The 27,118-nt window shown below is 36.4% G+C and overlaps 1 protein-coding gene across 14 annotated transcripts in view; it reads left to right on the top strand.

The window, feature by feature from the left end:
- The window catches only part of ADGRL2 (adhesion G protein-coupled receptor L2), a 157,236-nt gene that overhangs the window by 106,872 nt on the left and 23,246 nt on the right, over positions 1-27,118 (top strand). For all 14 annotated transcript variants that reach the window (XM_072342629.1, XM_072342631.1, XM_072342632.1 and 11 more), the window contains exons 5-16: positions 2,718-3,518; positions 12,043-12,339; positions 12,887-12,990; positions 13,812-13,997; positions 15,046-15,084; positions 18,003-18,186; positions 20,249-20,371; positions 20,630-20,835; positions 21,898-22,071; positions 23,096-23,305; positions 24,294-24,514; positions 25,770-25,836. In XM_072342629.1, the coding sequence (XP_072198730.1) occupies positions 2,718-3,518; positions 12,043-12,339; positions 12,887-12,990; positions 13,812-13,997; positions 15,046-15,084; positions 18,003-18,186; positions 20,249-20,371; positions 20,630-20,835; positions 21,898-22,071; positions 23,096-23,305; positions 24,294-24,514; positions 25,770-25,836 (2,612 nt within the window). The remainder of the gene's footprint in view (positions 1-2,717; positions 3,519-12,042; positions 12,340-12,886; positions 12,991-13,811; positions 13,998-15,045; positions 15,085-18,002; positions 18,187-20,248; positions 20,372-20,629; positions 20,836-21,897; positions 22,072-23,095; positions 23,306-24,293; positions 24,515-25,769; positions 25,837-27,118) is intronic.

Here is a 27,118-nt window from a genome sequence, read left to right as displayed (position 1 = left end):
AGTACCATTTTGTACATCTGTGCATTTTTATTTTACGCCTTTTTTGGACTCAACAATTCAATAGAAAATGTTTTAAAGTGCTTTATACCCTCTGTCTGTATTTATTGGACTTTGCAGCATTTATTTATTTCAATAAGCCCATCTGTCCCTGAAAACTGTACAGCTGTACACCAATGTACTCTGAGAAGACGTGCCAGTAATGATTTTAGTTATCCCTATCTTTTTCCCACTCTCCTATTACTAATTATAAGTAGGTACAATATCAATATTGCTCTTTGGCAAGGAGTAAGCTCATACATGAAAAGTTCACAAACAGAATCATCTGGAAGTCATTAAAACTGAACATGAAACTCAGAAACTTGCCTAAAAATGCGTCTTCTGTTTACTGAAGAATTAGAAAATGCAGAAAAACAGTTGTTATCTAAAGATGCACAAATGAACAAAGGCTAGGAAAACTATGCTCAGATTGACAATATTATTCCCCTTCCACTCCCCTCATGGAGTTTTGGAATTCTTCCCCAAAGGAACACCACGCCAGCTCAGTCAGTATCATTGTCCCAAAATAACCATATTTAATTTTGTTAAGTGAAACTGAAAATCCAAAACTTCATAATATATTTTTCAGGTTAATGCCATAATACTGAAAATGTCATAACTGTACAAATAGTTTTGATATACTTCCTTGATATTAGCAGTTATTGTTACACAGATTGGTACATCTGTCATTTTTCAAGTCATTTTATGAAACTAAGAAAATATCCTTCAAAGGCTACTGAGTATGTGAAATAGATTTTATTGCAAATAATTATTGGAAAGCTATTTACTATTTGGACTTCAGCTGTAAGTCTTCCTGTAATAACCTTCTTAAAACTTCCTTGGGGAGAAATTGCTATAGTAATATAACTTTGTTAATTGGGTTTGTTTTATATTTTCCATGTGTAGTGGTGGAATGGATATTTGTTTCAAACTTTTAGTATGACTGTCCTTGCATACTAGCTTGCTGTTTCTGGCTTAATCGATGATGCTGGAGAATATCTGAATGAGCTAAATGTCAATTTTTTTCTTCTCTTCTTGCTTACTGTGCTTTTGCTTCCTTTTTCTAGATGTTTTTGCTTATTCCTTCTAGTGGGATTTTGCAGTTATAGATAAAGAAGTGGCAAAAGTTCTCAAGATTACATACAGGAAAACAAATAAAATGGGGCTAAGGAGAACTAAAGGATGCAAGCCACTTTCTTTACAAGAAGTAAAAGCTGAGGGAAGGTGGGGGAGGAAATTCAATAAGCACACATACATACCTATATAACTCATATACCGTGTTTTGGATTTATAGTTATCTAATTAATATAATATGTATATGTGCACTAGCGCATATATGATATATTAATATGTCGCTCTTAAGAGTCAACTTGATAGCATTATGCTTTGAGTTTGAGATGAAGAGTATATCTAGCATGCATTAGTGAAGTCATTCATTATTTATTCAGGTTCACTAAGTGAAACAACATGCCAACATATCTGTATTGCCTCCTTAATCTACTAAAATGATTGATCCATGTTCACTTATGTAACCATAGAATCTTTCTCTTGCTAGGTTTTCCTGTTGTCTGTTTCTCTTTATCCAATATAGTGCAGTTCTTATTCTCCCTATATTTAGCGTCTGTTACTAATTTAATCTTTAGATTAATAGTCAATTTATGTTAATCTTCTTTCTTTTTTCCTTGCACTTTTTTATTTTTCTTCCGATGCTTAAAATAGAAGTGGAGCAAAAAGGTAAATAACGTATACAGTCCAAACCCCAGCTCCTTGTTATGTGCCTTATGGATGTTAACCTCTTCCCTTCCCCTCCCCACAACACTCTTATATTATGATAATCAGCAGGATCTCATAAGTACACCTCATAAAGAAGTCGACTGTTTGCAATAAGTGACTTGGCTGCTTAAAGTAGGTGGCGGGGTATAGTGTCTGAAATACTTGGGCTGGAGGGAAGACTCCCTTGCTTTTTTTCTCTCCCTTTCTCTTTGTCTTTCTTTCCCTCTATTTCTCTCACCCTTGGGTAAATTCTTGTTAATAAAGTGTCATCTTGCCTGGCTTCCAGAACCCTCTCCATAGCATGCCATGGTTACAGGGTTTCCTGGTCTGTTTCATTCATTGCTTTGGTTGTGTTTTGTTTTCTCTGCTCCTAATTGCTTTCTCTATATACCTGATGATTTGTTTTGTTCCTTTATTTTTAATCGAGGCACCTCCTTTTTCAGCCTCACCACTTCTTAAAGTTCTAAACAAGTTGATGTGATTTTTTTGGACTGAAATGACCTAGCACACTACTGCACACCAGTTAAAAGCTCTGGAACATTAATGTGTACTCACTAAAAGTCTAAGATGAAAATGCAAGAGTAGCTCTACATTTTCAGCTGTCTGTGTATGCCATTGAGCCTTGGTCTGTACTAGTGAAAGCTGTTCCCATCCACTTTCCATACTGGTACAGCAAGAATATGGTAACTTTAAGAAAAGTGGATGATAACGGGTGATAATTGCATTAATTATAACATACGGTATTATCTAGTGCCAATTAAATTGATTTTTTTTCTTCCTGACACAGTCATTATGATTTACCTACTTTTTTCTTTTTTCTTTTTTCTTTTTTTTTTTTCTTTTTTTGGGTTATGAGACAGTTTTAATTTGACATAATTCTTGTCTTACTTCTCTCTGTGACTTGTTAGTTTTTGTTTGCCCGGGAACCTTGAAAGCAATTGTGGACTCACCGTATTTATATGAAGCTGAACAAAAAGCAGGTGCTTGGTGCAAAGATCCTCTTCAGGCTGCAGATAAAATATACTTCATGCCATGGACTCCGTATCGCACTGATACTTTGATAGAATATGCTTCTTTGGAGGACTTCCAAAATGGACGCCAGCAGACAACGTATAAACTCCCAAATCGAGTGGATGGTACTGGATTTGTAGTGTATGATGGCGCTGTGTTTTTTAACAAGGAAAGAACTAGGAACATAGTAAAATTTGACTTGAGGACTAGAATTAAGAGTGGAGAGGCCATAATCAATTATGCTAATTACCATGATACTTCCCCATACCGATGGGGAGGTAAGACTGACATTGACTTGGCAGTTGATGAAAATGGCTTATGGGTAATTTATGCTACGGAGCAGAACAACGGGATGATAGTAATTAGCCAGCTGAACCCCTACACCTTACGTTTTGAAGCAACCTGGGAGACAACATATGACAAACGGGCAGCATCCAATGCATTTATGATATGTGGTGTATTGTACGTTGTCCGGTCAGTGTATCAGGACAATGAGAGCGAGACGGGCAGGAATGCCATCGATTACATCTATAACACCAGGTTGAGCAGAGGAGAGCATGTGGATGTTCCTTTCCCCAACCAGTACCAGTACATCGCTGCAGTGGATTACAACCCCAGAGACAACCAGCTCTACGTGTGGAATAACAACTTCATTCTCCGATATTCTTTGGAGTTTGGCCCACCTGATCCTGCCCAAGGTAAGAGTTCAATTTGTCTGACTTTTTTTCCCCCTCATTTTGCATCCATTGAGACAACTATTTCAATCTCTTTAATCTTAGACTTAGCTTTTAGCAGAAGTGCAAAGAGGATTGGTCTCTGTACAGCTGAGTGGTGAAGTGTTACATTGGTGCAAGGCAAATTTACAGAACTTGTGAAGAGAGAGATTTATTTCATTTAATTTTATTTGGCTTGTGTTTGGGTTTTTTGTTAGGGTGTTGTTGTTGGTTTGTGTTTTTTTTTGGTTTTTTTTTTTTTGGTAAAAGTGTTTAGCATTTTTACATTGGAGAATTATTTAGTTTATACCATTAGTTTGGCTTTCTAAGATAAAATAAGTTTGAATTCATTTACGCTGAGCTCAAAGCCTGTTCCCATTGGTTCTGTTACCTACCTGCCTTCTGAATTGATTTTATCACATGGGCAGACCTTTTAACTTCTTGGTGCCAGCAGCTGAAGAGCAACATTAATTGGGATGTCCCAGAGGATATGCAAGGGGTTAATATGCAGTAGCAAGCATAAATACTTTTCTGGAGACCTGTTTTCACAGTTATTAATGTTAGTTTAAATAAGATTATCCAACATGTTTTTTGCTGATTTCTTAGTAAGTTCATTACAGCTGCAGTTCTCTTAGATTTAGAACAGTTATGTAAAAAGAAGACACTAACTCCAAAAAGAGGGAGGAAAAATGGAGATCTTTAGATCTCAGCAATTTCTAAGAATGACAAGAAAAGACATAGCCACAAATAAACACCTATGGGAAAGAGTATTGAAACAAATGGTCTGGAGCAGAAGAAGGTGTATGTATCAAAAGACAAAATGTTGATAATTTGCTTTAGCAATGAAACTTAATACTTCACTTCTGTCATCTAATTGACATACATGCTCAGCAGTAAATTTTTAAACTTTAAGAAGGTAGTAATTAGTGGCTTTTTCCGGTGGAAAGTAGCTGTTCTGTTTCAGCTCAGCTCAGCTAATGAATGCACAGCAGTATAAACTATGTAGTGGAGCACCTCTCCCACAGAGAAAGGTTGAGAGAGCCAGGATTGTTCAGCCTGGAGTGAAGGCTCTGAGGAGACCTTCTCATGGCTTTTTGATACTAAAAGAGGCTTACAAAAAAGCTGGAGATGGAGTCTTTATCAGGGAGTGTAGTAAGAAGACAAGGGGAAGTGGCTTTGAACTGAAAGAGAGGAGATTTAGATAAGATATTTAGAAGAAGTTATTCACATTGAGGCTGGTGAGGCAGTCGAACAGGTTGCCAATAGAAGCTGTGGATGCCCCATCCATGGAGGCATTCAAGGCCAGACTGGATGTGGGGTCCTGTGCAGTCAAGTCTGGTGGGAAGTTTCACTGCCCATGGCAGGGGAGTTGGAACTGGCCTTTGGGGTTGCTTCCAACCCAAACCATTTTATGATTCTATGTCAACATACATTTAAATTTTTCTAGGTGTAAAAATACTTATGAAGCAGCAGAATAAGGCAGTTTGGAACTAATGGATTAGTAATCTCCAGAGTCACAAGAAGGCATTCCCAGTCTGTCTCCCCAGACCTCCCCATGTATGATACTAGGCTCAGACCAGTTCCAGTGCCTAGCTCTAAGCTCCAGCGTAGGGCAGCTGTTCAGAAGGCCTTGCACCCCATTTCATAACAGAGGTTGGTGGCTGCTCTTAGCAGAGACATACCCACCTATCTCATTAGAAAGCTTAGGCATGTCGTTTTTCATTCAGTTTAATTCTGATGAAATTGCTGTTTAAGTTCTTCAAAGCTTTACAAGTTAAGAGAAGAAAATGGAGGTGCAGGCTCTGCCATGAATAATGTGGCAGAAGCTAATATTTAAATCATTACATTAAGGGAAAAAGTATTAAGGAAGAGCAGGGAGAGACAAAAAAGCTTTGTATGATTCTTTCTTTGTGTTAGTAAACCACACAGTGTTTCCAGTGAAACATTTCATGATGTTTTTATTATGAGTCTCTAACGTAAGTTAAAGTACACAGCTCAGCCACATCCTGCCTAATATCAAAAAGACACTTGTACATCCACTGGCACCCCCTCATGTCCTGGGGTTTCCATGAGAAGAGGCTGGCATGCAAGGCAGGGGGAGAAATACTTTCTTGCAATCAGACCTAGATGAGAAGGGGCCCAGGGCACACTGCGGGGTGCTTGCCACTCTTCTAAGCTTTTTACCCATTCATCCATGAAGATACAAAAGCAGTATTTTTTGTGAGTGAATTGTGAAACTTTGTTTTAAATGCATTAAGACATCAGTAAATACATTTTGATTGTGACCTTTTAAAATATAGAAACTATTTGAATACATAATACATATATTCACAAAAGGGTTTCTCCTCCTATATAAAGCCAATAAATAGTATTTTATTTTTCTATGGATCTGTATGTGGCAGATCTAAGAATATGTTTCAGTTCATTTCCTCTTTTGCCTAAAAAAGTTGCCTTTAGTTAAAAACTACCAAATTAAAGGAAAAAATATCTTTCTTGTCCTTGAGATGTACTGCTATAAAATGACCAAGATATTCCACACAGTTTATAGCTCTGTATTTTACTTGTATTATATTCTCATTTCCTCTTTCTTTCAGCATAATATCTAAATGAATTGGAGTTCTTCTATTGTTACAGAGCTTAAAGTTCAATATGTGCAGTATATAGATCATGGAGTCATTAAGGTTGGAAAAGATCTGTTAAGATTGATCTTTAAGTCCAGCCATCAGTCCATCCTCACTATGCCCACTAACCGTGTCCCTAAGAAACCACATCTACACATTTCTTAAACACCTCCAGAGATAGTGAATTTGCCTTTTTCCTGGGCAGCCTGTGCCAATGTGTGACCACTATTTCTGGGAAGATTTCCATCTTATCCAACCTGAACCTCCCTTCGTGCAACTTGAGGCTGTTACTTGTAATCCTATTGCTAGTTACCTTGAAGAAGAGACTAACCCGTACCTCTTTACAACCATCTTTCAAGCCCCCTTGGGCTTCCTCTTCTTCAGACTAAACAAGCACAGTTCCCTCAGCTGCTCCTCATAAGACTTGTGCTCCAGACCCCTCAATAGCTTTGTTCCTCTTCTTCAGACACGCTTCAGTGCCCCAGTGTATTTCTGGAAGTGAAAGGCCCATAACTGAACAAAGTATTTGAGGTGTGGCCTTCAATCAGATTTTCAGTACATTTGACAAAGGATGCGAAAAGGGAGTTTTTGTGTTTCTTTTGTGTGCGTGTGTGTTTTGGTTGATTTAGATGTCTTAATCATCCACTCAAAGATATAGGTGTTAGGATAAGATTCTTCAACTCACCTTGTAGGAGAACCTTCTTTTTGTGTCTTTTGCAGTGGTGCTTTAATACCAAGTGCTTAATGGTGTCACAAGGTCAGTGGCTCAAAATTGGAAGTCATGGTCTTTTCTGTTTGAGTGGTTAACTTGGGGCCATTGTAGAAAAGTCAGCAATCTGTGTTCCTTCTGTTGCTGTGGGAGCAATAATGATACAGACACTGATTCGTTTTTTCTGTCTTAGCTATCAGTTCTTGTCTGCACCTGAACTTCCACTATCAAGTGCTTCAAAAACAACAATCTTCTTCTTTCATAAAAGACAAATTTATCACATTTGAGTCACATTTTGACCTGCAAGATTTGTGTTTGCTCCCAGGGCCAAAATTGTGAGACTCTCTCATGACTTGAAACCTGCCTTTTTTATTTATATTGTTTTTTCAGTTTTTAAATCTGCTTATTGAAACCACAGAAATACCTCCATAATTAACCTAATGATGACTTTGAGTTTGCTGCATACCTGCAGCATGTCTTTCCTCCTGTAACTGTGCATGTTATGTGCTCCTTATATCCTTATTTTCGTAATCCTCAGGAAGACTTCTGATTTCTAAAACCACAGCTGCTGCAGCCAAGCTACCATCTTACCCTCCAAACTGGGTCTGCTGCCCTTAGAACTCTCCCCTTAACCTCAGTCTCTATACATTGTTTTTTCTTCTCTCTCCTCGTGAGAATTATAATAAATAGATGTAGAAGTGGCTTTTGGAGCTACAGCTGACAAGTACCACTCAGATACTGTACAAGAGCATATTTTCTAAGGTTAAGTGTAAAAATTGTATTTAAAAGTCAAAACCTTAATTCAGAAATAATTCAGAAGTATATCAGGATCTGCAGAGAAGCAACTATGAAAAAGTCAGACCATATTTTTTATATTTCTGGTAAATTTAATATATGTGTTCCCATACATGATTTCTAAAGGAGATATCCCCGAAGATCAAACAAATAGCTGGAGTAGGATTTTTAAAAGGAATTTTAAGTTAAAAGATTGGGAAGATTGAAGGGAATTTTCCCCCTAAAAAGTGAATGAGTATTACATTGTAAGGTTTCCTTGGTAACAAAAGGAAGATAAATCCTTTTGTTCTGTTTTAGTGCGTTAGGGAGAGATTTCATCTGCACTCATCCCAATTTACGCAGACTGTGCAAACTGTTCAAACTGGGGTTGTCTCCCCTTTTGTACCATGATACCCATCATTAAGTTTTATTGGATCACTGCAGGAAAATATGGATGTTGTGAGTGTTGATAGAACAGAAACTCGTCAGCTACTATCACCGAGGGCTTGAAGTGACAGGAAGCTAGTGCAAATAAATCTTTATAACACCAAGAATCTATGACGAAGTCATGCAGCAAATTGTTAAGTAAATTAGATCTTTGCTATTATAGTCAATCTGCTATGCTGCAGATTGATTAAAGAGAGGCTGTACAAATAAAGATAACCTAGTGGGGACCAGATAACACATTTCTTGATCATAGGCATTTTGCTAATTTTGTAGTATATTTATTATCATTTTCAGGGTATACCTGAAAATGCCCACAAAAACATTTCACTTCAACTAAATGGGATTTTGCAGTGTCAGTAGAGTACTGGCCAGCATAATAGCTGGATCCTATAGTTAATTCAATAAGTCTTAGTGACTTTCCCAGTATTCACTGAAGCGTAAAAACAGGCACATCATGGTAATAAGCAGAAACAGGAAAACATGGGTTTGCACACGTGTCTGATCCCTGTTGCACGGCAGCCCATTTTTGAAAATGAAGGTATAGAATTAGGTTTTTGAATGTTCAAATATGTTGAAATATCTGGTCTATAAAAACATATGTTTAAGTGAAAGATCCATGCAGCCAGTTTGGAAAATGATCTGAGATGCAGAGATGAAAATGGAACTAATAGTGTTTTCAGAAATGATTAACCATTGGGGCATTCCAGATCAATTTTAAATGTATGGGTATGGTTGTGTTTTGAGGTTTTGGGTTGTTTGTTTTAATGTAGTTAATATCTACTTAGAGTAGAAACCTGTAGGCAAAGTATACAAATTTGAAGAAAAAATGTCTCTAAATCTCTTCTTCACTGTCAGTTGGGGAAACAAACTTATTATTCCCCTGCTGTCCTAAGCAATTGTGTTATGTTTTTTTTTATAGACATCACACTGTTAAACAGGTGTTAAGTTTTACTCCAGTGATATCTTAATTTTTAGAAACATAGTATATATAGCTGTTTAAAGCAACAGTTAGGAACTGCATGAAACAAATGTAAGTTAATTACTCTCAAAAAGTCTCTGAATTTACTTCCACTTGATCTTATTTTTTATCATACAAAGACTGTCTTCAGCTGACAATGTGACCCAACCATATTTATTTTTAAAAAAAAAAAAAAAGGTTAATCAAGTTCTAGGCCCCCTCTTCTAAAGGCTGCCAGCTGCTAGATCAGGTGCTAGATCAGTTGCTTAGGGCCCTCTTCAACCTGGCCTTGAGCACCTCCAAGGACAGAACTTTCACAGCCTCTCTGGACAATTTGTTCCAGCAATCATGGTCAAGAAGTCCATCTCACATGGCATTTTCAAGAGTCTTCAGCCTTCTGCAGACTATCCCCAGCTGCTCAGAGTGATAGACCAATGACTCCTACAAGCATTTTGTTCTTCCTTTTACTTGCAGCTTGTAAATCATCAGTACCATTAGCTTGTATATGCAAATACTCTGCAGGTGCCTAGGAGCCTGTCAGTACCATCACCCTGGGCTTTAAGCATCAGATGGTAGAAGCCATCATGTGTCTTCTTGTAGCTCAGGATAACTTTTAAGTTTAAGTTCCCCAACAGGAACAAAATGATCCACCTTCTGAAATCTGGGTGTATTCCTAATAATGTGTTTCTATTTTTTCAGCCTTCTCCTTCCCATCTTCCACACTGTCCTGAAATTTCTTGGTACATTCTTAAATATGCCAAATTCTTAATTTTCGTATTTAAATCAAGAGAAAATATCATAGAAATAGTCTCTATCTTTTGTCTTTTTTTTTTTTTTTTTTTTTTTTTTTTGAGAGTGATGGTTTGGAGTCTTTTTCCTAAAATGGGAGATTACAAATACATTTCAAAAGTATGCAGGTCATTCTTTAATCGTGGGTGTTATGCTTGGGAATTGATTGCAGTGCATAGTGTTAAGTTATGTAAAGACAGCAGAATATTGTAACTGAGGGTGCAGCACAAAGTGCACAAAACATCACCTCACTACTGAACTTTAGAGAATAGTTTTGCATTCTTACTGTGATATTTTGCTCTTGAGACAAAGCTATCCTAAACATTACAGGTTTGAGCAGTAATTGCAATAATGCTAATACACATTTAAGTGGTTAAATATGGAGTTCTTAGCACAATGTGTTCGGGAATGGATAGAAATAATGGATTGTCCCTCGCATCATCCTGTGTCCCCTGCAGCTTCCCATTCCCCAGGACCGGATTCAGTAGGCATTGCCTGACACTGCTGCAAGTGATTGCAAATGCTTTTGACAAATGTTAATTGGGAAAGCACTAGAAAGCTGGATGCCTTGTAATCAAAATAAAATTATAGCAGTTTCACAAGATGTCAGGCAAGCACTTGCAGAACAGATTCAGAGATTTCAGTAGGTTTCATAGTAGCTGGCTGGGCCATAGATTCAGCACAATTACACAGACTGTCTTCAGACAGCCAGGAATTGGGCTGAACAGAAGACAGCTGCTAAAGAAGTTTGTCATTTGTGAATAAGAAAGGGATAAAAAAACACTTCTGTTTATACAGTCTTTAAAAATAGATGTCAGCGTTCAAAATCTTTACTCTAAATTCATATAAAAATGAAAAGATTCCTTCCAACCCAAGCCATTCTAAGATTCTGTGATAGTTGTCTCCTAAAATATTTTAAATGTAATATAATTGAAATATATTCCAAATAAGTGAAAGTTAATTTTATTCAAAATACAAACTTAAAAAATAATAATAATAAAAAAAAAAATTGTTGACAGAAAGCTTAGCAGAACTTCTTTTGATTTCGGTAATGAACTTATTTAGAAGCGTGATAAAAAACATGGTCTGTACCTCACAGGTCAGGGGCACAGAACTCAGCCACGACAAAAAAGACACCTTCTCCAGTGAAGTTATTCCTGAAATTAGATTAATTTATTCTTATATTGGTTAGGATATAAAAAAAATAGTTGATCTGAGAATATTTAATCTCAGCACAAGGATTTATGGTTTTATATGCCTGTAAAGCACTGTGAACACTCATGAAGACTTGAAAATAATTCATGGTGACTGCTTCAGTTACTTTACTTGCATTGTTTCAGCTGTTGCTCCATGTAAATTTAAAGGTGATGAGTAGAAATTACAGAGATAGCATTAAGGAGTGCTATCTCTGCAAAACCTCAGAAAAGAATCCAGGCCCACTGCTCCTCCCAGCCCCAGCAGTTCCGGGGAGCGAGCACTTCTGCGTTGTGGTCAGAAATTATTTGGCCCAAACCTATCCTCAAGTGGCATGAAAGATTGCACTAGGTGCTTGCCGCTGGCTTTACATGAGACATGGCTACATACCTGCTTTATCAAAAAAGGATGTTAGGACCCGCAATGTTCAAACACCAGAACACCACGTCTGTGCTCTGCGTTTGTTCTGCTTGAAGCTAATCAGGCATGCTGCAGTTCTTTCAAGCAGAATGACTGCCGGGTAGGAAGATGTAATCGGAATTATTTCCCTGGAAGGTGTGTAGTGGGTGACTTGAAGTTTTTGGATGTTTTTAAAAATGTTCCTGTTAGTTACAGCCTACTACCTTTGTTTTTAAAGCTGGACTGTACTGTTTATGGCTCTATCTATTGAGTTCTTCCTTCTGTGGAAGCAACTAAGTAATCTTTATTTGCTCTGAGCACGTTTGTTTTGTACTGATAACTTGCTAGGACTGCCTTTCCGCCTTTAGAAATGTAACTACCGATTTCTATTACGGAAGAGAGTGTTTAGAGAATGTGCTGAAACTTCATACTGTTATGAACAGGGAGGAAAAAAGTTCCTAAGCACTCAGGATAGCGATAACAAAAGTGTGATGTTAAGGTTAAAGAAAAGGAGACACCAGAGAATCCATTAAAACCACATAAATAACTTTTTTTTTTTTTTTTTTTAATAATTCTGAAATCATTCACTTTTTTATTACTCTTATTTTCTCTGTGCAGTGCCTACTACAGCAGTGACAATAACTTCTTCAGCAGAGCTATACAAAACCACAGTTTCAACCACTAGCACTACATCACAGAAAGGTCCTGTAAGCACAACTTTAGCTGGAGGAACAAAGGAAGGAAGCAGAGGACCCAAACCACCGCCACCTATTTCTACAACCAAAATTCCCCCTGTGACGAGTTTTTTCCCTTTGCCAGAAAGATTCTGTGAGCCAACTGAGGCCAGGGGAATTAGCTGGCCTCAGACACAAAGAGGAATGATGGTTGAACGGCCTTGCCCCAAAGGAACACGAGGTATTGCCTTTAAAAATATATCTTGATTCCAAGCAGACATTTCAAAGGCGCTGTGCCACTCTCTCATGGTGATTTTTCTTAAATCTCAGGCTGTCATATGATTTTTTTTATTACTTGGAGAATGCAGTAACTACAGGCAATGGTGAAGTTCTAATCTACAAACTGCATTTGAGTGTAGATTCAGAATTACCTTGCTTGTACGCTTTGAGAATCCAGGTCATATTTAGGTCTTTACTTGAGGACTGTTATGAAATATACTTACAGCTGCCTTTCTCATTATGAGCTCCCCTCTGGATGAGCTCCAGGAAAAATCAAGGACTTTTTGTTTGTTTGCAGAAACCGTCTGGTACTTTTCACTGACTTTTTTTATTGCTGTTTATCATCTACCTTATTTCCTTGCGTATTTTTTTTTTTTCAGTTATTGTCAATTGCTTACACTAGTGGCATTCAGAATTTAACACTGCTAAGGAGCGCATTGTCACTGATTTCCTGAATGCATGCAGAAAAATGGTTTCAATTTCACTGTAGTTTTTCACATCTGTTGTAGGAACTGCCTCATATCTCTGTGTGGTTTTAACGGGAACATGGAACCCCAAAGGCCCTGATCTTAGCAACTGCACCTCACACTGGGTAAATCAGCTGGCTCAGAAGGTTGGTTGAAACCTTTTAATATAATGTTCACTTGTGATTAAAGATTTTAACTGCTAGCATTTATAATTGAGTTTGTTGAAGCTGTGTTTATTACTCTGTGTTCTTTTGAAATAGAGGGGTTGCGTGTACTTTGTGTGTAAAGCATTCACCAAAAGTTTGGCTCGTAAGTGTATTAAGGCACACTCTTGTGCTCAGTTATTGAATGGAGTCTGTACTTCCATGTTTTCATAGCATTTTAAAGCAAAATAGCTCTTCTAGTGTTTTTGCTTAATAAATAAAATATTATAAATCACACAGCAAAAAGTCTGGTATGTACAAGGCTTATTGGCTCAGGGAGAATTTTACTTGAATAAATAGATTTTTGTACAAGTGCATTAATAACAGTATGATTAGAGCGCAGAGGCACTTTCTGTGTTTTCCTTCCCTACTGAGATTTACTAAGTTTATGAAAACCGGATAATTTGTTGTCAGTACCAGGCTACTTGACTTTCAAATGCCTCAAGCAGTGGTGTGAACAAATAGATTCCTTACTGTCTGATAATGGCAGAAAAATAAAAGTGAGGATGAACAGAAGATCTAGCCCAAAAGTCCCAGTCTGATTTCTGGTTTTGATGACTGTTAAGAACTGCTTTTGTGTGTCACGGATCTAAGAACCTTTAATCTTCTGAGATAAAGAGAATGTTATTGGTCTCAATTAGTTGCAGATTTCAATGTATGTGCAAATGGTTATTTCACCACAACAAAGGTACGTGGGGAATTGGAATTAGGAGCCTCAAGCAGAACAAGGGACCCTGCTGAGATAATATAAATTGTCATTTCAGATCAGAAGTGGAGAAAATGCTGCTAGTCTGGCCAATGAACTGGCTAAACACACCAAAGGACCAGTCTTCGCTGGCGATGTTAGCTCATCAGTGAGGCTGATGGAGCAGCTCGTGGACATTTTGGATGCTCAGCTGCAGGAACTGCGACCCAGTGAAAAAGATTCTGCTGGAAGGAGTTATAACAAGGTACACACCTCTGTTCACATCCTCTTGCTGGGATAACCATTGCCCTTGATTTTTTTTTTTTTTTTTTTATCCTTTCAGAAGTATTAATCCATACTTTGTTCCTGCGCGCTTATAGTTCTGGAATAAACACGTAAGGGAAAACAACAGTAAATACAGAGCAGAGAGTTGCAATTACCTTCTTTTTAGGGCATAAGATAAAATTCACAATAGAATAAAACTTACTGGTCCTCAAAAATAGCTGTGTGTCCTTTATTAAAATCTTGTATGCATTATAAATAATGTAGGTAAATGGGCACTAGCTTACAGAAATTCTCAACCAAAGCAGTATTTTTATTCAGTGAACGTTTTAACCCTGAGCAATCAATGGGATTCATCATGGTTGCTCAGTTTTGCTTTAATCTGAATTCCTGCAAAATAACAGCATTTTCTTACACTTTTTAAGATGCCAGCATCACTTACAATTGATCATATCTCCTAGGATGATCTAAACCATAAAGATGTTGGGTTTTTTTCTGTGGAATAGTGTTAAGAGAAACATTTCAGAGAAAAATTATGTCGCTGTGTTTTAGATACAAATCATAAAAGCATTACCGTTCCAGTTTTTCTTGGAAGAAATGCTGTATTTCATGGCCTTTTTCTTTCCTCAGCTCAGTCAGCTAACTACAAACAAAACATTTTTCAGCCTGCTTTAAAGAGAGCTCTGTGCACTCCTCTGTTGTCTGGGCTATAGTTTTATTTACAGTCCCTAGCTACACTTAGAAGAGTTTTCCCTTGAACAGATAAAGTGTCTACACAAGGATTTCCTCCTTTGACCTTTTCACACAAATTCCACTGCTGGGACAAAGATCCCTGGGCACTTTTATAATGGTTGGGAAAAAGGTTTCCTGTTCGATGTTTTTCTGTAGTCATCGCTGAACAAAAACTGAATTAACGTCCAAACTCTTTACAGTTCAAACTACGGATTTGAAACACCAGACTAAATTTTGGGTATTTCTGAAGCTTTCCAGAATGTGTCTAACTTCTGATTTTCTTTTCTCTTACTAAAAAGCTCCAAAAACGAGAGAAGACATGCAGGGCTTACCTTAAGGTATCTCTCATGTGCTGTCACCCTGCTTTCTCCCTGCTTCAGCAACCTGCCACGCTTTATCATCTTGCTGCATGATCCTATGTATTTCAGTCTTTGATAAATGTGTATTGTGCCCCATATCAACTGTACAAATGTTGGCTTTGCACAGGTATAACACTCAGAAAAAAAAAAAATTAAAAAAAAATCGAACTTTATACTTCTCTAACCTCAACTTGTTCCAAAGCAGAAATAGTTATTATCTGAATTGGAAGTAACATCTCTCTCATGATATGACTTTTGGTAGAGGAAAAAGCTGGGAAATGAACAGAAGTGACTTCAGATTGATAGTATTTTATATCAAAGACTGCTTAGAATTAATTTGCTTGCATGAAAAGTGTACATTATATAGCCTGCTTTGTTCTTTGTGTATTCTTATACCTAGTAGAATTACTCCATCTTACAGTTTTAAGAGTTGTTACAAAGGCCAATTTCAGTGATTTAAGGATAAAATATAAGGACAAACTTTTCTCTAACTGTACTAGTAAAAATATATGTATCATGTGTCCCATTAGCCAGGCTATATGGTAGGCACATAACACATTGCTATCTGATTTTCAGTTTCTTTCATCTCTGGTAGAATGGTTGCCCATAGTGGCCAGCTCCTGCTCTGTGATACAATGCCAGTAATGCTGCCTCACACCTGTGATAAGGAGAAAAAAATGTCCTAGAATAGATCGTGTCTGTGGTTCTGAAAGATCTTATTGCACATTTTTTTCAAAGTTTCTTTTACAAAACGGTTTTTACTTGTACCTTCTGAGATAAAATACAAGAACAATTTTTAAAAAGAACTTTGAAATACTTTGCAAGATAATAAAATAATTCAGACTCTTACTGAAGGGACACTTCTCTGTATTGGACGGTCTCTCTTTTATCCTGCTGTTTAGGAAATGGAATAAGAGATGTCCAGTTACTGCAGAAATTTGACAAAAAGAAACAAGGATCTGGAGAGAAATGCACTTCTTAAATAATAAGCGTAATAGGTTATTGTCAGAAAGTAATTTTGAATAGGAAAAGGAAACCCAGCAGGTGTTGAGCAGACTGAATTTTCCTACTTTGTTTTCAATAATAAACATTAACCTGAGAAGAGCAATAATTGGCTTGCTTGGACAGCTGTGTCAGAGGGGCATTGTGGTTGTTCCACCTCCCCGCTTGTCTTTGTCTGAGTGGAGCAAATACCTCAGAAGTATTATTGGACAGGTGATCATTTACCACAGGAAAAATGCAGAGCTAGCTTGTCCCATAATAAATAAAAAGTGCTTCATATTAATGAATGCATACCATCAGCACTATATAGAGATACATAAGAAACCATAGCACAACCTTAATTTTCGACTGGTGTCATTTTCTGTAAGTCTCAGATGGGCTTCCCTGCTTAGATAAGACTAATAACCCTCTTGAAATTACAAATCAAAAGCTGACTTACACTATGCAAATGAAGCAAGTTCCCACTTTGTGACAGAGGATTCATTTGTACCTCAGATTAGAGGCTCCAATCTGTATTTCTTGGTGACTAATGAATCTGGCCTCTGCAGACCAATTTCTGTTCCACTCTAGTTAATGGCTGCAGCAGTATCAGTGTGAGCGTTTTGACTATTCTGTCTTCCGTTAGAGAAAGAAAAAAGGCTTTAATGTCACTTCGAAGTATCTTCCACCTGCCAGGAAGGTCGTGGTGGTTCACAACACAGACAGAAAGAGGATATTAAAATGGATTAGGCTAATTAATCTTGCTCTGACAATAGCCTTGACCAACTTTTCCTACTCTGATTTGCACAATGTAGTATTCCAGACCAACATTTTCCTGTTTGTACACTGCATTCTGTTTCCATTCCTGATGCTTTTAAATTGATCAAACAAATTATATATAGGCTTAATGACACATGATGAGTAGGTAAATGGGACAGAGTAAACAGGGTGTCTCAGCAATGCATGGCGTACTCAATGCACAGCATACTCAATGCACAGCTACATTTGCATTAATGTAAGTGCCTGCCTTCAATTGATTAACTGATTACTGTGATTGATTGGATTATTTTGTAAAAATAATGTAATCATGTCTCTGAATTCTTCTTCTTCCTTATTTACTGTTACTTTATATGCAGCTTAATGAACCTTAAAACATAATGATAGAGTTGTTACAAGAAGGACTTAAAATGGTAGCTTTATTCAGCTCTTCTGTTTTGCCTTCACTGATAATGCGGACAGTCAGTGGACATCTTGTTTGCTCTATTGATTTCCTTTTTTAACTGACCTTTGTGCAGGAATGGGAGTTAGTAATCTTTTTAAGTATCTATGAACAGGTACAGGAACAGGAGGGGGAGTGAGAGTGGCCCAGGCTAATTTATATCCACTGAGTCAGCTTCATTTCATGCCTCCTGTAATAAAGAAGGCAGTTTGTCATAGACAAGTAGTTTATAGCACAGTGACTGCATGAGTTGTGCTAAGTTTCCAGAAGAGTATTATTGCCATTTTAACCTAAGCTGCAGAATGCCAATTTTGGCATTAGTATTTTAAAATAGAATTTATATATTTTCACATTAACTTTAAGATGAAAGCTTCAGGCAAAATTTCTGGCTTTTTTTTTTTTATATACTTTTTCAACACATTAATATGACTGTCTTTATATCTGATATGAGACAAGTCAAATCTGCATGTGTACCACTTAGAGACCACACAATGCTAGTGGCTAACTGCACTTCTATTAATGGTAATCCAGCAAGGGAATGGAAAATATTTTTATGTTGAAATAGTTTTCTAGTGCCATTAAATCACAGTAAATCATTCTGACAGTTAAGTATTATAATTGTCACCAGATAACGCTGGAAATTTTCCCCAGCTGCCTAAGGCGATCAGACCTAATGATAGTTTTCTAATGAATGCAGGCAATTGTTGACACAGTGGACAACCTGCTCAGGCCTGAAGCTCTGGAGTCCTGGAAAGACATGAATTCTTCAGAACAAGCCCATGCAGCCACAATGCTACTTGATACATTAGAAGAAGGGGCTTTTGTCTTGGCTGATAATCTCTTAGAACCAACCAGAGTCTCAATGCCCACAGAAAATATCGGTAAGTGTATTTCTTTTCAAGTACTAATTAAAGTGCTGTGAATTGCTTTTACACAAAAACAGAACAGTTATTCTTTGAAAGCTGAGCTGTGCAACATTTGGTAGAAAGCTGCACTTTACCTGCCTGTGTAGGAAAGGAGTTATTCCTAAGTAGAGGTGAAATGCTATTGTTTTGTTCTGCAAAATTAGCATTCTTCTTCAGTATCCTCAATACAGTGTAGAATAGAAAGTACTTGGTGTTGTGAAGTTGATTTACCACTGAAAAAATCATTAGCAGAGCCTATGGATATGAAGAATGCTTAAATGGCAAAGTATGGATTTTTTGAGGTAACGGCTTTCTGTATGGCTGTGGAAATGCTTTTCTATTACATATAATCTGTTCTTAATGAATTTAAATTACTTTTTACGACGCACTCTGCCAGTTAAATATTTTAGGCACTCAGAACATAGGCAAAATGTTTATATTAAACATGACTGCCTTCAGGTAAAAATGTGTTCAGTGGACTACATCTCCCATAATGCAGAATAGCTATGCTCCAGAGACTGCAAAATAGCTGAAGATAGTTAGAGCATAATTTAGAATTTAAGTGGTGACAGAGAAATGAAGGGATTTGGTATTAGAGATGTGCAAATATTGGTACATGGGATGTGTTAAAGCAAAAATAATTGCTATGCCTAAAATTAAAATTCCTTCATCATATTACGAAGATGAATGTAGCTTCAGCGAAGTACAAGGAAGCTGAAAGTCTTCTAATTTGAGAGGTACTGAAATGGAGACTTGGAGTAGACTGCAGAAATTAGACTTTTCACGTTTCAGTGTCTGCATATTAACTGTGTAAGATGTTACTACCTAGTTTATATTTTAGAAGATACGAGGAAAGGACTGGGAGGTGTTACAGCCTGTTATGAAAGTTGTTTCTGAAGGCTTATAGGTAGAATTGCAGAACATTGCAGTCCAAAATTAACTGCTATTTATTTCTCTCACTTGTATAAGAAAACATACTTGGGCTTTGCAGGGAAAAAAAGCAGATAATCTTTTTGCAACTATGATGTATTACATTTCTAAGACAAATGCACCCTTACGTATAGCTGGACATCTCACTAAGCATGTGCACGTTGTTATATGGAGCTCAGTAGGCTGTCTGAACATCACTTGCTATGATAAGCTGTCTTCAAATCATAGCAGTGCATCACTGATGCCATGCAAATCTGCATACCCCAGCGCTGAATTTCCAACATGAAAAATTGTGTATGGTTTAGAGACTGGAAAATCATTCTCCCATATTCCTTTTGTAGGTCCACAGCTTAGACATACATTCTGATAATTAAACAAGTTTAATGTACCACAGATATTTGACAACAAATTGACCACTATGGCTTATATATTTTTACATATCCAAGGGAATCCAGCCTTTAATGTTAATCTCATGGAAGCTCCCCAGTGTGCCACATTATATAAAATTAAAACTGACTTGCTGAGTGATGCCTTAAGTTTTCAGTTTAAATACTATTTTAACATTACTATTTTATTTATCAACCATTCTACAGAATTAGATATCTGGGGGGAGGGGGGAGTAAAATGGTATCAATATTGCTTAGCCAAATAAACAGCGTAAGTGTACTTAGGCATTTATTTGCTGACTTCTAAAACCTCTTTAAATCGATACTTGAAGTTCTGAATCTGCTGGCTGTGGATACTGCATAGACATTAGGAGCTTCAAAATTAATATTTCTCTGCAATACGTATGTTTCCGATATTTTTAAATGGATTTTTTAGGGGCACACATTAAAGCAAGGTTTGATGGCATGTTTTCACTATTAAGGTGCTGTCATTTTCTTTAAACTTTAATTGTGTGCACTTGCTTTAATTAAAGTAACTCTTTGTAATTGAAACATTCTAGTACAGATATCCCTTTTGATGGCAAATGAGACAGCAGTGTGACAAAACTAAATATTGATTGGGGAAAACAATTGTCACCTGGCATATTGTAATCTGGCCAAAAGATGCTTTCTGTATCCTCCTTTTAACACTTTTTTTTTTTTCCCCCCTTGAATCTGCTTAGTTTTGGATGTTGCAGTGCTCATTACTGAGGGCCAGGTGCAGGACTTGAAATTTCCTCAGGGCAGTAAAGGAGGTAACTCGATTCAGCTCTCTGCAAGCACTGTGAAACAGAACAGCAGAAACGGTGAGTCCTGAGCACAGAGCATCAAAACTCCATTAAATTCAATACATTACCTCCCCTAGTTAAAAAATGAAAAACACAACAAAACTGTTCTGTGACTTTTTCTTGAACACAGTAGGTACCTAAGCATTTTTCTTCAAATATGTAGCCTGAAAATGCCTCTGTGTTTACTGATACTTTATTTTCCATTCATTACAGTACAGACGACAGCGTTCCTGTATGTTTCTGTGCCACAATGATGAAATTTCTTTTCTTTTGTAGGGCTAGCAAAACTGGTTTTCATCATTTACAAAAGTCTGGGGCGTTTTCTTAGCACAGAAAATGCAACCATAAAGCTGGGCAGTGATTTTGCTGGTCGGAACAGTACAATTGCAGTCAACTCCCATGTCATTGCAGCCTCTATCAACAAGGAGTCTAGCCGGGTGTACCTGACTGATCCAGTGTATTTTACTCTGGAACACATTGATGTGAGTTATGCTAATGAATTAATGGGAAGGTCATAAAATCAGCAAGAGAGAAAAGCAATGCAGAAAAATAACCTTTTTTTCCATTTAAATTGTAAATGTTCGACTAGGTCAGAGACATGAGCTTAGTTAAGTTTGTGAACATAAAATTAAATGAGCCTGGTTCAGTGATTATTAGAACTTAAGTGTATTCTTAATGAAAGCTAATTCAGTAATCAACATGAAAATGTAAATGACTAATTTGTTTTGAACTGAAAATTAACTCTTACCTTAGTAGCAGTGGAGAAAATAACTGTTAAGATTCTTGTTTGTCTGGTGTGACAAAATAACACAAACTTTTTACAATGAGTTTGGGCCAACCTCTGCAAGTTTATGTGCCAGAATTGTTTAAAATTCATTTATATAGTGAAGTGCTATATCTTGGTTTTCTGTGCTTTCAATCTGTGTATATTTTGACATGATTTATTTTAAGTTTCCTTGCTCTTCTGTTTGATTCTTTCTATTTTTCTATCTCACATGGGAAAAGTAAAGTACAGTGATAGAGAAAATATAGTTTGATTTTTCTCCTGTTTTGCCATTTTTTTGTAAGTGTTCTAATTGTTTTTCATCAAAATAGATAGACCTTGAGGAATGAGATGTTTCCTGATGTCTATTCACATGACTTTGGCCTGAACATAGGCGGGATTGAAGGATAGAGATAATACTTTTAAGTTCTCAATTACAGGAAAAATATCTCTTTGGAATAAATTTGCTGTCCTAATTTCACAGACACAAAAAATGGTTATGTTGTACCATCGGTGCATAAAATTGTAAGATGGAAATTGTAATTGTTTAAAATTGGGTCTACAGTAATTGAAACTGCACTTCGGAGTGTTTCGGACTATAAAGTCCATTTAAACTAGATGTCTTCCTTGTATAACATAGTCCACAATTTTGCTGATGAAAAACTTTATTGTCCGAAACATGCAAAGTTTAATCTAAATTACTCTTTACACATATTAGACAATTGTTATTGCCATCTTAGTGTGTAAAATCCTTATTTTATTTTATCCTTTTATCTCTCAGCCTGACAATTACTTCAATGCAAATTGTTCCTTCTGGAACTACTCTGAGAGGACTATGATGGGATACTGGTCAACTCAAGGCTGCAAACTGGTTGACACAAATAAAACTCATACAACATGTGCTTGCAGTCACCTCACCAACTTTGCAATTCTTATGGCTCATCGGGAGATTGTGGTAGGTAATAATATTTCTAGCCATGAGCAGGGAACAAACTTTTAGAGTTCGCTTTAAATTTTTAGCAGGATACAAAATTGCTGAAATTTCTAAAGTATTTATAGCTTCTACCCACTCACTCCAAAACAGTTTGCTTTCGGTAGCACTTTTCTTCCTCACCATAAAGTTACAACTAAAAAATAAAAAAAAAAAAAAAAGGACAAGAAACTTCTTCCAGTTATGTTTTGAAGTAACTGACCAACCTTACAATTATTTTACTGTCTGCAGTATGATTGGAGGCTTTCTAGGGGGCAAGCATGCTGGTTGTCCCCTGACAGCACAAGTGCAATCACTTCTTAAAGCAGGAATGTCAAAGCTGGTACTGATTTCTTAATTCCCTTATAATACTCTGAAATTTTGTCATCTACTTAAGCACTTACTGGATGTCTAGGGGCCCAAGAAGATGTAGTATTTGCAAAGATATGGGGCTTCTCATAAACCCGCTGTATTCTGAAAGGTAACTGAAAAGATAACTGAGATGACAAAAGTGATTCTGTTACAACTGAAGGAACCATCAGCTAAACATAACATTACATCTGGAATTACACACACAACATATTCTGCATTTTGTCTTAATTGATGTGTAAATCTTTGCTTTCTTCTCCACCATGGAGTTGCATGTCTATAGGAAAGAATATATACACTTACAGGAGGTCAAATGAAAGTTCTCGTCTTTGCATCAGAGCCTAATGCTACTTTCAAAATGTTGTCTCTAATTACTTCTGCTTCACATGTTTGCAGAAGATCATAGGAAAACTGAAAATGCTATCTAATCAGGCAAAAAATAATCATCTTTTGCTCTCAGACCTGCTCTTCTTCTACTTTTGTTCTTGGAAGCTGACCTGAGATTCATAAATTACTGAGTACATTTTGCCCATCTCACATAAGGAACAAGCAACTTTCCTGGATGCTGTCTGTGAAAATAGATTTCTGTTTATACTCATAAGAATTCATATTAATTTTCTCCATTCTCGGTTATTTCTAGTACAAAGATGGAGTACACGAATTGCTCCTCACTGTCATCACCTGGGTGGGAATTGTCATCTCTCTTGTTTGCCTGGCCATCTGCATCTTCACATTCTGTTTTTTCCGTGGCCTACAAAGTGATCGTAACACTATTCACAAGAACCTTTGTATCAACCTATTCATTGCTGAGTTCATTTTCCTAATAGGCATCGATAAGACAGAGTACAAGGTAAGTCCTCTGTGTACGTACTGATATTTTTCTCTGAAATGACTGTTTGAAACACATTTCAATTAAAGCATGACAACACTGCCAAGTTTTTGGCATTCTGACACAGCAAGACTGAAATGAAAATTGTAAGTGAAAATAAGTAGACATGTTCATAAATAGTACTTACATTCATCAAAAATATCTATGGCCTTAATTTCCCACTTACAGCTCTGTTTTACATTTTCAATTGAGAAATATCAGCAATTAATGAAGCGGGTGTTTTAAACTTCTGAAAGAGGAGCTGAAATGTCAATTTACTAAGAACATATATTCTTATATGTCTAACAGCTATTGACTGTTTTTTCATGTATGTATATATATTAGTACAGAGATTTATGCTTACTTTTTTTTTTTTTTTTTTTTTTTTCTTTCATACTGAACATTCATGCAGGCTTTTTTGGCTGTATTCATGACACTTAATTTGTCATTCAGAAGCAATTCATTATGTTGAATTCTAGTGAATTGGTAAGACTTTCATCCAGAATTCAACTAAAGAGGAGAGAATTCAGACTGATTCCTGTTATGACAGTAGAAACTTGCAAAATTACAGCAGGCTTGATGGCTGCTTCAGATTTTAAATAAGCTGTATTACATTATGCATCTAGAACCAACTGTTCATACCTCACATAACCCAAAGTACAAGCCCTAAAATGATACCAATTTAAAAATTAAAGGATTGTTTATAAAAATTGAAAACCACTGCATAAATGAAGACAAGTGAGGGTGAGGTTTCTGTATCTGCATTCTGTTTATCTGAATTTACTTTTTGCAGCTTCTATGAACACATTAATATTGTGTTCAGTGTATGTTTTCAGGTTGGGAAAATGTTCCTGAATTTCTGAAAGATCTCTGATATATGTATATGCTCTTCTGTTATGCCCTATTTAATTAGAGATGTAGTGGTGTAAAGATTTGTGGTTTATATTTCTATCTTTCTTTTTCTTTGCAGATTGCATGTCCAATATTTGCAGGTCTCTTACACTTTTTCTTCCTGGCAGCCTTTGCCTGGATGTGTCTAGAAGGAGTGCAGCTTTATCTAATGCTAGTAGAAGTATTTGAAAGTGAATATTCTAGGAAGAAGTACTATTACGTTGCTGGCTACCTCTTCCCTGCTACAGTGGTTGGTGTCTCAGCAGCTATTGACTATAAGAGCTATGGAACAGAGAAAGCGTAAGTAATTGCAAGTGACCTGAGTGTTTTTCAAGTGAATAATTTTTTAAAGCCTATTAGCTGTCAGAGGGTCCCTGACAGACTAAAATACCATCTGAAAGCTTTATTGGTAAGAGAATGGCAATACTGTGCACAAATTTCAATCAAGTCTTTTGTAATTCTCTAGGTTCAGAGGATTTGTACTCCAGAGAGACCAATTCTAAATTATGGTCCTTCTTTTAGCACAAAAGATTGACCTGAAACAAATTGAAAAAGTAAATAACTTTTTGGCCTCAAATGTATATGAAGTAAAAATTCTTCTCAACTTAAAGTATCTGACAGGCTTAACCATCCAGTTTTAAGCTAATGCTTCATTAGACCTCTTTGTTCAACTGGCCCTGTAGCTAACTCTCATCTTGAGTATACAGTACAATATTCCAGCCCATATGGTTCACTTTGATAAAATTTTACCATGCGGGTAGAGCAGGATCAAAATTAGCCACTGTCTTTTATTTATAAAAGTACAGATATATATAGGAAGTGACAGAAGGTAGACAGAAAACATTTCTGAGGATTTGAGTTGCTGGAGGCATAAATTTGCCTTCCAGTAGTGTTTACTTTGTCCTTTGATTAAATTAGTTACAGAATGGGAAGATAGTGTTGACTACAAGAAAGCTGCTTGATTTTGCTACTGATGAAAGACAAATAAGAGCAATTCAGTAGGGAACTGGGCTGTATGAAAAACAAATCACTAAGTGAAGTTGGCTCTAATAGGTTTACACGTCATTTGGTTTGGTATCATATGCATTCTTTCTCTCTAGTTGTACTCCCAATTGGGATGTTTCATTTATACCAGATTGTTTTTCAGCCAAACGTGGAATCTGAATGTTTTCTATCTCATATTCCTTGGGAGTAAGCACATTGCATATGCTATGGAGTTAAAAGCAGATTCTTAAGATGACTTGGAAAACCTGCGAAAAGTATTTAGTTAGATTCAGTAGTTAATTACAGCGTCAGTGACTAAAAGCTTTTGACCAAAAGAAAAACTTATTTTGATGCTATTTGTTTCCGATGATGGATTTTGATGTACACTGGTTTTATTAAGTTGGACTCACCAAAAAAGTTACAGGTTAGGAAACACTGTGAAGTAAATGATACTGTTTGTCACTGTTTACCAACAAGATGTTAGTTTAAGAATTAATTTGTGCTTTTCATTTATTGGACTGAGGAGCTATTGAAATGGTTTACCTTTCATTTTTGTTGTTTTCTACCATAGTTGCTGGCTCCATGTAGATAACTATTTCATATGGAGTTTCATTGGGCCTGTTACCTTTATTATTCTGGTAAGAACTATTTTCTCTTTTTCTTTTAGATTATCTTGCAGAAAAGTTTCAAATGGTTAATTATCAGAGCTGTGGTGGAACTTCAGTATAGCCATTTTTTCCTAATGGTTTGAACTCTGAAGGTCATATTGACATGTGTAGTCCTATGAAAAATCATTGAAGTACTAAACACATTATTTTTAAAAGGAAACGTTATCACTGCTTTCATTAAGTCACTACTGAACATGTCCCAGAGCTTAACTGCAAATTTTCCAACATCATTAGCTCAAAAGAATGTTGGAATACATTGGATAATTAAGAAATGCTTATATCTCATAGTACTTACATGGTATTTATATTTGCATATGCATGTTTTTCAGTGAGTGCTTCTGTATATACTTATGCTGCCTGTAACCTATATCAGACATACAATACAAGTTCATGTGTTTCAGAATAAAAATAGAATATTATGTAACCAGGAGAAAACTTACAGAAACTTCTATTATTTTTTGAGTAAACTAATCATATACATGCATACCCATATATGCACCCATGCCTGTGTGCCCCACTATATCCATTCTAGATTGAATATTGCATTTATACACTCATTCTCTGTTCTCTGAGCATTGCTTCTCAATTTCAGGTAAAAAGTGCAGAGTCATTTGTCATCCCAGAGAACATCTTCCTGTTTTTTTTCAGGTTAATAATGTCAGCACTGTATGATGTAGGAACTTGGAAGAAAAGCAAATGCAAGATGTGCATTTGTGCTTAATCTAGTATTTCAGTATTTTTAAACTTCACAGTGTTTGGAAGGCTAAATCTAAGCACATAATCTGAGAATAGAGAGAGCTTTTGTCATAACTACTAATAGTTAGAAGGGATGAATTAATTTTGATTTAATGCTTTTTTAATGCTGTTCCCCTGCCTCTGTGCAGCAGTGGAGCTGTGAAGGTCATACATCCAGCACAACTTTCAACTTTTTTACTTTTATAGATTCGTATGCCAGACACAGTTCAAATGTTTTTGTAGCTTATAGTTTACTTCTCCGTGTAAACATAAACTCATACTTCGATAATGGAAATTTCTATTAAAATGTACCTAGCAGATCTTTCATAAGTTCTTTATTCCCTCCTGGTATTTTCAATATTGAAATGAGCTTATGCATATTTTAGGTCAGTCTTACTTTCTGTTTGCATCAAAAAACTATTTTAACCCTTGAATAGGCAGTTAAGGAGAGATAATTGTGCAGTGAGGAAGATTTAGTACACTAGCATATGTAACACAATAGAAAGCACAGCAGTGA

This window comes from Excalfactoria chinensis, chromosome 8 (genome assembly GCF_039878825.1).
Source record: "Excalfactoria chinensis isolate bCotChi1 chromosome 8, bCotChi1.hap2, whole genome shotgun sequence".
Taxonomy (NCBI): domain Eukaryota; kingdom Metazoa; phylum Chordata; class Aves; order Galliformes; family Phasianidae; genus Excalfactoria; species Excalfactoria chinensis.
Note: the sequence above shows the minus strand (reverse complement) of the source record. Positions and strands in the feature narration are given on the sequence as shown.